The 10,106-nt window shown below is 49.4% G+C and overlaps 2 protein-coding genes across 3 annotated transcripts in view; both read left to right on the top strand.

Moving 5' to 3' along the window:
• The window catches only part of Atp6v1b1 (ATPase H+ transporting V1 subunit B1), a 17,037-nt gene extending 13,621 nt beyond the window's left edge, over nt 1–3,416 (top strand). The window contains exons 9-14 of one of the 2 annotated variants that reach the window (XM_021190937.2): nt 308–431; nt 705–855; nt 1,116–1,198; nt 2,137–2,241; nt 2,401–2,530; nt 2,616–3,416. In XM_021190937.2, coding sequence (XP_021046596.1) covers nt 308–431; nt 705–855; nt 1,116–1,198; nt 2,137–2,241; nt 2,401–2,530; nt 2,616–2,779 — 757 coding nt within the window. In that variant the 3' untranslated portion in view covers nt 2,780–3,416. The remainder of the gene's footprint in view (nt 1–307; nt 432–704; nt 856–1,115; nt 1,199–2,136; nt 2,242–2,400; nt 2,531–2,615) is intronic. The other variant, XM_029535132.1, reaches the window with a different exon arrangement.
• Nucleotides 3,417–8,128: 4,712 nt separating this feature from the next.
• Ankrd53 (ankyrin repeat domain 53) overlaps nt 8,129–10,106 on the top strand; it is a 6,348-nt gene continuing 4,370 nt past the window's right edge. Inside the window, exons 1-3 of the mRNA XM_021191804.1 lie at nt 8,129–8,570; nt 8,658–8,787; nt 9,069–9,268. Of these exons, the coding sequence (XP_021047463.1) occupies nt 8,374–8,570; nt 8,658–8,787; nt 9,069–9,268 (527 nt within the window). The 5' untranslated portion in view covers nt 8,129–8,373. The remainder of the gene's footprint in view (nt 8,571–8,657; nt 8,788–9,068; nt 9,269–10,106) is intronic.

A 10,106-nucleotide genomic window follows, 5' to 3' on the forward strand; every position in this document is an offset into this window, starting at 1 on the left:
AAAAAAAAAAAAAAACAAAAAAAAACAAACAAAAAAAAGAAAGTAACAGAACTCTGAAGGCTGAGATGGCATTGCTAAGGAGAGATTCACAGGCCTGAAAGTGGCCAGCTAAAGGAAGCATGTTCAGGAGAACTTCTAGTAGGGAAGGGACATTTGGGGGGGGGGTTCATCCTGGACAGTGGGAGAGGGAGCATCAGTATTGCCAGAAAATGGCCATTGTCACTGACCAGCTGACCAGTTCTGGGGCATCATGGGACCCAGTCCTGGGCTTCCAGGCTCCCTGAGCACAGCCGTGCTTGGCTTTCAGAATTGAGCGGATCATCACCCCACGTCTGGCACTGACCACAGCTGAGTTCCTTGCCTACCAGTGTGAGAAGCATGTGCTGGTCATACTGACTGACATGAGTTCCTATGCGGAGGCCTTGCGGGAGGTATGCTGGCTAAAGGTGTGAGATTCAAACCACCTCCTCTCTCTCTCTCTCTCTCTCTCTCTCTCTCTCTCTCTCTCTCTCTCTCTCGGCCTCACATCCACCCTGATGAACAAGAGTTCTTTTATTTGGGCCTGCTCCTCCGTGAGTCCCAGGGCTCAGTCCCAGGCTGGCCATTCCTCTTCCCCGCGTCCACACCCCAGACCAACCTCCTAATCTCCCTTCCTGAATCTAGTCTTTCTTCTCCTGACATACCCATTGTTGTGGCTACTGCAGGTCTCAGCTGCCCGAGAAGAAGTGCCAGGACGCCGCGGCTTTCCTGGATACATGTACACAGACTTGGCCACCATCTATGAGCGAGCTGGCCGTGTGGAGGGCCGGGGTGGCTCAATCACCCAAATCCCCATTCTCACCATGCCTAATGATGGTAGCCCCCCACCCCCTATGCCTAACGATGGTAGCCCCCCACCCCCTATGCCTAATGATGGTAGCCCCCCACCCCTATGCCTAACGATGGTAGCCCCCCACCCCCTATGCCTAATGATGGTAGCCCCCCACCCCCCAGAGTCCTCCCTCCCTTTCCACCAGCCACCCCATCAGCCCCATGATTAAAGCAGAACTCGCATGCCCCAGTAGATGAGAGCCCACCGAGTCCCCATCCCCTGAGGACAGGGCCTTTGCTTACAGATATCACCCACCCCATCCCAGACTTGACTGGCTTCATCACGGAGGGGCAGATTTATGTGGACCGACAGCTGCATAACCGGCAGGTACTGTTCCCTCCAAATATCCACCCCCTTCCCTCCACATCTGCCCCCTTGCCACCAAGACATTGAAAAGTCCTGTATCACTCCTGTGCAAGAAGGAGGTGAGGCCAGTCCGGTGTTACAGCTCCAGGAGCTAAGTGCGGGGGGTGGGTGGGGGGAGCCTGTGCTTCACAGCTAGCCTCAGGCTAGCCCCCTTGACCTTGAGAATATGATCCTAATTCTCTGGGCCCTTTTTTATGTATCACACCAATGTGCTGAGGGGTGTGTGGATACACCAGCATTATGAAGCATATAGAAGCCACCAAATAGAAAGCTCTTTCTGTTAGAGTTATTTGCTTTGGTGACACTAAATAGAGGTAACAGGGCTGGGGGTGTAGCTAAATCGCTTAAGAGCCTGCCTAGCATGTAGGAAGCCCTGGACTCCAATCCCAGCATTGCATGAACTAAGCAAGGGCACGGCCTGTGATCCTAGCGTAAGCCTGTGATCCTAGCGTAAGCCTGTGATCCTAGCACTAGGGCGGTGGAGGCAGGAAGATCAGAAGTTCAAAGCTATCTTTAGTTACAAAGCAAGTTTGAGCCCAGAAAGAGACCCTGTCTTAAAACATGGACACGCTCATACACACACATGCACACACACAAATACACACACACATGTGCACACATATTACACACACCTGCACACATATACACTCAGATGCTATTAAGCTTCAACTTATTTGTGCAAATAATCAAATGTTTTTAAGAAGAGTGTTTTATTGACTAATTTCACCCCATGACCCTTAGCTCCAGCTTCCTTCCTGCAGGGATTCCCCTATATAGACAAACCTATCTCTCCCACCTGGTAACAGAGGCCTAGAATCCATGTGGCCCTGAGTGTCCTGAGAAGGGAGTGGAGGAACAGGTGTACCGTCCTGTTATCTGCCACTCTCTTGTGCTCCCAGGTCTACCCACCCATCAATGTGCTCCCTTCTCTCTCACGACTGATGAAGTCGGCCATAGGCGAGGGCATGACCAGAAAGGACCACGGAGATGTCTCCAACCAGCTGGTAAGGAGAGGGGCAGTGGATGAAGGTAACCCCGATTTAGAAGCTGAAGTTCTGAGCCCCACCTGGACAAGAGGTTCCTGTCCAGGCAAAGCTGGTCTCCAGCAAGGGAGCTCAGCCTACAGAGGTGGTGAGCCCACGCTATCCGCTGCCCTTCCATAGTATGCCTGCTACGCCATCGGGAAGGACGTGCAGGCCATGAAAGCCGTGGTGGGGGAGGAGGCGCTCACCTCCGAGGACCTGCTCTACCTGGAGTTCCTGCAGAAGTTTGAGAAGAATTTCATCACCCAAGGTGGGGCGCGGCGGGGGACGTGACCATGACCACCCAGCCCTCTCCGTCTGGGCCAGAGGTTCTCACGCTCCTTTGTGGTCCCCAGGTCCTTACGAGAACCGCACGGTGTTCGAGTCGCTGGACCTGGGCTGGAAACTGCTGCGCATCTTTCCGAAAGAGATGCTGAAGCGCATTCCGCAGAGTATGACGGACGAGTTCTACTCTCGCCAGGGGGCGCAGCAGGACCCCGCATCTGACACGGCGCTCTAAACCAACCTCCAGCTGCAGCCTTCTCCTTTATGGCTTGAACCCATGTTTTATGCCCTACATTGACAGGAGTGTCTTTTGGTGTAGGTGGGTGGTTGAGCTTTTTTTCTTCAGGGGCTTTCGGAGAATGGAAGCGGGTGTGTGTGTGTGGGGGGGAAGGAATCGAAAATATTAAGCAGGCACTCTTTTTTGTTTTTGTTTTTGTTTTTTGTTGTTTTGTTTTGTTTTGTTGTTTTTTGTTTTTCGAGTCAGGGTTTCTCTATATAGCCCTGGCTGTCCTGGAACTCACTTTGTAGACCAGGCTGGCAGAAATCCATAAGTAGGCACTCTTACTACTGAACTCCACCTCAGTCCTATATATTTATTTTAGAAGCCCCCCCCCCCCCGCCTCTAAAGATGTAACTGAAATGGAAAACAAAACAGTAACTGAGATGAATTTGTCTCTGGTGAAAACAAGATTGGGAATAATTTTGTTAACTGTTGAAGGTGCAGACTATATCATGTGGTTTGTAAAGGTACTTAAAGAGAAAAATCTAGTTGAGGACAGTAGAGCATGTTTTTAATCCTAGGACTCGGGATGCAGAGGCAGACAGGCTTCTGTGAGTTCAAAGCCAGTCAGGGCTATATAGTGAAACTTTGGAGAGAGAGAGAGAGAGAGAGAGAGAGAGAGAGAGAGAGAAAGGAGGAGGAGGAGAAGAAGAAGAAAAAGAGGAGGAGGAGGAGGAAGAGAGAGAGGAGAAAAGAAAAGGAAAGGAAAGAAGAGAAAAGAAAAGAGAGAAAAAAGTAAGGAAAACTCCACTGAATTAGCACCCTAACAGAATTCCACTTAGGAATTATTATGTTAAAGTGAGAGCTGAGCTGGTGTGACTGAGTGGTGAAGAGTCTTCAGAGCATTCAGAACCCTGGGTCCCAGCCCCTGCACTGCATAGACCAGGTGTAATGATGGCATGTAACTATTATAATCCCAGTTCTTGGAAAGTAGAAGCAGGAGGACCAGAAATTCAAGGTTATCCTCCACTACACAGCAAATTTGAGGCCAGCCTGGGCTACATGAAACCCTATTTCAAAAACTACAATAAAATAAAATACAAAAGGTAGAGGGCTGTACCCCACTAGTAAAGCCCTTGCCTACCACACAAAGTCCAGGGGTGGGTTCTGAGCCCTCCAGAACAGAACCAAGATGGCTCAGCAGTTAAAAGCACTTGAGTTCAGTCCCCACAACTGATATGGTGAAAGAAGTTCACCAACTCCCAAAACTTCGATTCTGACTTGCACACATGCACATACATAGATAAATAGACAATGGGGGCTGGGAGTCTGCTGTGTGTGGTGGCACACACTTTTAGTCCCAGCACTAGGGACTGAGCAGAATTCTCAGCCAGCCAGAGCTGTATAGTGAGACCCTGTCTCGGAGAGGGGGAGGAGAATGGGGGAGATGAGTATTCTAAATCCCAGGCTGCCTGCTCCTCCTCAATGCACCCTCTCCAGGTCTCCGGAACTGCAGTCACCCTGTGGGTTCCGGGTCCTCAGCAGGAACAGGCAGTGCCTAAGCACTGTGGAACCATCTCTTCCCATACATTTCCACATCTCCCACTGGGCCCTCGCTCTAGTTTTCAGTGTGACTTCCAATTCCAGAACGTTCACTTTGTTCTCTCTCAGTCACAACTCCGCACTCATGTGCTGTCTTTAATAAGCTATTCCCCACCCTTTGCTCTGTAGTTTCCCTTAGCTCTGTGAACACAGTATGACTACTTTGTTAAGTCTAGTGTCCTGACTTCTCAAACTGTGCGTGTTGCCCAGGTTTGTTTATCTCCTGCTTTTGGGTTATGGTGTCTATTTCTGTGTTCATCTCACACTATTTCTTCTGAAAACTGCTATTTTCAGTGTGTGTGCTAGCAACCCTGACCTACCTAAACCCTCTCCTGGGACTCGGTTTTGCTGCTAATATGTTGGTGCCTACTATGGGTGATTTCAGCAATGTCTTTCCCCTCCCTTAAAGCGTCGATGTACCTACTTCTGGAAACAGCCCTGCATACATAGCTACTTTGGGAGGGTGATGGTTTAAATAAAATCCTTGTTGATATCTCTGTTTAACTCTCTGCCTCTGCTGTTACATCAAGCTTTTAGCCCTCACTAATTTCCAACCTCTTGTTCGACTTCCCAAGATGCCTCTGGAGAGTAAACTGTTAGGTCATTTTTATCAAAGACCTAATTGATGTGTATTTTCTGTCCTAGGAGGGCTCTTGTATGCTGCCTCTCCTGGGGTTCCTCTAGTAAACCACTTGGCCTACTAGAGTTTTTTATTGCTTACCACCCAAATCTCCAGGATTTGAACTTTTCCATACTTTGAAAAAAACAATTTCCTTTGATAGAAATCTTTAGAACTCTCAAGTCCCACAGATTGACTGGGTATAACCCCCAATCCCCTGCTGTGGGTGAATGGATCACTTTTCTCAGTAACAACCTGCTTTTTTTTTTTCCCCTGAGCAATCAGAACTCAAGGCTCATCACCTGACCTTTGAGAGGAATAGCTGCCCTGCCCTATTCCTGAAGGCTTGGTGGAAAAGGGCATTCAGCCTTTCCACGTAGCTCCCAGTCTGTAGCTTGGAGCTGGTGACAGGAGGAGGAAGAGGCAAAATGGCATCTTGCTCTTCCAGGTAAAATGCCATATATTTTACTGAGGAGAGAGGAAGCCCCAGTTTCTCAGCCACACACACCCATTTTGGAGCTTCGCCAATTGCACCGCAGTGGGGGTGGGGCTAGGAATGGCTCTGATGGCACAGAGCCCTCCTCTTCTTACTAATATTTCGATTTTTGTGACTACTTTCTTATTTTTATATGACTTAGGGAATGCTCTTTTGTTTTCTTTTTTTTTATTGTTTTTCATTTTTAGTTTTGAAAGTTTCACTATGTAGCCCTGGAACTCACTATGTAGACCAGACCGGCCTCAAACTTGGTACAGTCTTTTGCCTCTGTCTCTGGAATGCTGGGACTGGAGATATGCACTGCCATGCCTGGCTCAGTGGAGTAGCCGTATTTTAGAATCGTCCACATAGAAGCACATGCTAAGCCACAGAGTCAAAGGAAGGGCTAGAGCCCAGGCCTAGACCCATGTGGGTATGCCCCTACTCTGACAAGCCAAGCCTGCATCCAAGGGTAAGTTCTCACTCTCACTGTCCCTTACACACAGCTCATTCCAGGGCCACTGTAGTAGTCCTAATCATTGTAGCGCGCACGGAGGATTTAACGGGGGCAGGGGAGGAGCTCTTTACCTGTCCCGCTTTCCTGAAAGTGACAGAAACCCAATTCAAAGCAGCTAAGGCTTCAGAAGGACCTTGGGATTACAGGGTGGTGGGGGACAGCAAGACTTGCATCCTGGGGACAGTACCATTCTTGGTCCTGTGTCCTCTCTGAACCTTCTCTTCCTCACCCAACCCTCTTTCTCCCTTGCAAAGGACTCTGGGGCCAAGCCATTACCACGACCCTCCAAATAGAATTCTGATATTTATCTTGGTCAATTGTCTGCTTTTTAACCAGGCCCTCTACTCTGCTGCATGGATCTGCCTAAAGAGTCTTCCATAAGAACATCCATCCCTTCTGAGGACTCTGCCTAACTCCCCTATCTTCTTACCCCTTTCTGGTGATCCTCCTTCCCCGAAAGTCCTCTCTCCTCTTCAGAAAGAGTATAAAGGCAGGACCACCTTAAAGTAGTTCCTAACCCTGGGTGCATGGAAATATTGCCTACAGGATTTTGTCAAATACCCATGAGTGAGCCCCCATCACATCAATTCATCTCAACCTATGGGTATAAGTATTTTGTGTCTGTCTCCTCACTCCAGGGTGATTAGGATATGGCATGAAGACTATAAAATATGAGCTTGACGCAGGAGCATCAGGAGCCTTGGTTACAAAGCAAGTTCAAAGCCAGCATGGGCTATACAAGACCCCACTCAAAAAATGCCTTAAAAAATTAAAAGAAAATAGGACTGTAAGCCGGGCGTGGTGGTGCACGCCTTTAATCCCGGCACTCGGGAGGCAGAGGCAGAGGCAGGCGGATTTCTGAGTTCGAGGCCAACCTGGTCTATAAAGTGAGTTCCAGGACACCAGGGCTACATAGAGAAACCCTGTCTCGAAAAACAAAAAAACAAAAAAAAACAAAAACAAAAACAAAAAAACCAACAACAACAAACAATCAACAAACAAAGCAAAGAAAAAAACAAACAAAAGATAAAGAGGAAAAAAAAATAGGACTGTAAAATATTCCAGGAGCAGATAACTGCATATACAGGCACTTCCAGAAGCAGCCCTCAGAGGGTCCCAGTCACCAGGCAATCCTCAAGATTTGACCTCACTTTATTCTAACGTAAAGTCAATTGCTAAACCTCACTCATAACAGGAAAAGCTGTGATTTGTTAGCTTGTAAGATGCCCAGCAAGAGTGCCAATGCCCGTGTTATTTATAGTGCAGAAAATGAGGGTCATTAGCCATACCTTTAGTTTCCAATATGTGAGTTTATTCATTATGTAGCAAGCAAAAGAGTAAGCAGCAAATGACAGACAAAAACAGCAGATAGACATCTATCAAATCCGGGATTCAAAACATGACAGAGACGGCGGGCGAAGCATGGTGGAGGGCAGCAGCGAGTGGGAGCTTTCAAACAGTCTGTGGAAACTGCCGAAGCGGTCAGCTGGAGATCGAATTGAGCTTTCCCTCCGTGGATGAGCTTCCCCGTGGCTGACCATCTTGGCTTCCCTTCTCCCTGCAAGCGTCTTTATATCATGGAATAAATAATAGTAACATCTGTTGGAAATAGTTCACCTTTAGCTAAGACACAACATTTTACTTCTGGGTCGCTTTGCACCTCTCCAAACCCCGACTCAGAGTTATTATTTTTTGAATTTAAATAAAATAATGTTGGGTGTTGGCAACCTAACCTAGCCCCTCTGAAAGATCAGCAAGTGCTTTTAACTTCTGGGCCATCCCCCCAGCCCCTGAGAATCACTATTTTGTACCTCTGAAGATCGTAGTATACCCTTTCTCCTTCGGTTTTCCCAGGGCACACATATCCTCCAAAGCACAGGGCAGGGACCCACTTCTCCCAACCAGGTTTTGCCTCCTAGTGTCTCCTGGGTTCTAATAATGTAACCTCTGGAGTTCAGAGCTGTAGACTTACACCATCGCCCCTGGCACCTTTTTGAGATAAGATCTGGCTGTGTAGCCCAGGCTACCTTGGAACTCTCTACCTTCCGTTTCCCAGGAAAAGAAGCAGAGTGGAGTTCCTCTGCTTTGGGCAACCTGTGTGACGTACCTGCTGTTCATTATACTGCTGCTCCGAGGAGGACGTCATAATTCAGTATTTGGAATTGCAGAGGGAGCTGGTTGTTAATATAACTTAAAATACAAACGCGCTGCCTGTACACTTGGCTCCGGGCCCTGCGTTCTACGAGCAGAGATGGAGACAATCCATTTCCCGATTGCACTTTCCGTGACATCTCTGTGATTCCAATAGAGGCTAAACCTGGGGTGCAGAGTTTCCAGGGTTGCAAATTTCGTCCCTCCCTTGAGTCCTGGCTGGGGCCAAAGTGTGGGCTGGTGGCATGCAACGGCCCTCGCTGCGTCGTTCCAATGCCAGTACCCCTAGGAGCCACACCACTAAGCGCAGGACTGGGCCCTCGGATTCCAGAGGGCGCCCAGGGACAAAAGAGCAGCCCCGCCCATCTGTACAAGGAGGCACGCGGCAGGCGGAACACGACTTGAAGGTTTCCAGTCCCAACTCCGAATCCTCGCAGTTCAGGTGGGCGGGTGCGCCGGGCTGGTGGGCGGTGTAGAAGCCCGGAGTTGTTCTCGGCCTTCTGGCTCACCCTGGTCTGGCCGATCCTAGTACCTCCGAGTCCTGGAGCCATAAAGTGATCGCGAACTACTCCGAGTTTTTCGCAGCCTCAGTGGGCAATGTGGACTGGCTTCGGTTCTGTGTGAATCCGGAGCGCAAGGAGATCATAGTCGACGACAAGGTAAAGCTTGCAGCATAGTGGCAGAGACTGTAATTTCCCAACACCCAACCTAGTACTACCCATAGAAAGACCACCTGATGAACTGCCGCTGGGGAGCTCCAAAGTGACCTTTTCTATGTTGTGGTCCTAAATCCACTCGTAGAAGGCCCATTTGGAAGCAGAGAGGTAGGGGGATAAAGGGTTGTGAACACCTTCAAGGGACACGGGGACCAGAGGACAACCCCAAGGCAGAAGGCTGGGGTTGTGGGCCCCGCCCCCATTCTGCACTCTCCACTCCTCAGGGCTTCACAGCCATCCACTTCGCAGCCCAGAAATGCCAGCTTTCCTGCCTTAAGGTCTTGATAGAGGACTACAAATATCCTGTGGATCTGCCCACCAACAAAGGCCAGACGCCCCTGCACTTGGTCATCCATAAAAACAACAAATCGGACATCCTCCCCTGCATTGACTACCTGCTCAAGAAAGGGGCAGCCATCAACTCGTGAGTCCGGCCTGCTGTATGAAAGACACTTGGGACACTGTGTCCCCAGGCAGGTGGAGCCTTGCGGGACCGGATGAGGGGTTGTGAGGACAAGGATTCCTGCCTGGAGAAAGCAGTGAGAGGGAGCACTTAGTGCCCTGGTTAAGAGACTGGGCATGCAGAGAGGGCAGGCCCAATTCACGGACTCTTAGCTCAAACTGTGGGTCTGCAGGCAAGTCAGTCACTCTGCCTTTGAGCCCCCGTGGTTGGTTCCCACACTCAGGTGTGTCCACAGTGGAGCCTCACAGATACCAGTATGGGCTTGGGAACCATGATGGTCCCCAGGTATTCTAGCTTGCCACTAAGTTCGGGAACTGGCTGTCTTTGACTGAGGTTGGGAGAATGGATGTGCCTGTCCCACATCGCTTTTGTGATAAAGGAGTTGGAGTTACAGGCCTTTGTGTGCTGGGGGCCAATCCCAGGTCCTCTGCAAGATCACTATAGTCTCTTAACCACTGAGCCCTACTCCTAACCACTCTAGCCCTATTTTTGTGGCAAGGAAAATGCATACCAGAGCCTGCTTTGTTCACCCAGAGTCCTTACCAAGCATTCACTATGTGCTAACAAGCACCATACCCAAGCTGGGAACATAGCCATAACCACAGGGAACCAACCCCAGTCCCCACAGAACTGACTTCCTAGTGACCAGTTTGCTAATCAAGTGCATGAGTGAATGACCACGGACAGTTTGCTAATCAAGTGCATGAGTGAATGACCACGGACAGTTTGCTAATCAAGTGCGTGAGTGAATGACCACGGACAGTTTGCTAATCAAGTGCGTGAGTGAATGACCACGGAC

Source organism: Mus pahari, chromosome 2 (genome assembly GCF_900095145.1).
Source record: "Mus pahari chromosome 2, PAHARI_EIJ_v1.1, whole genome shotgun sequence".
NCBI lineage: Eukaryota > Metazoa > Chordata > Mammalia > Rodentia > Muridae > Mus > Mus pahari.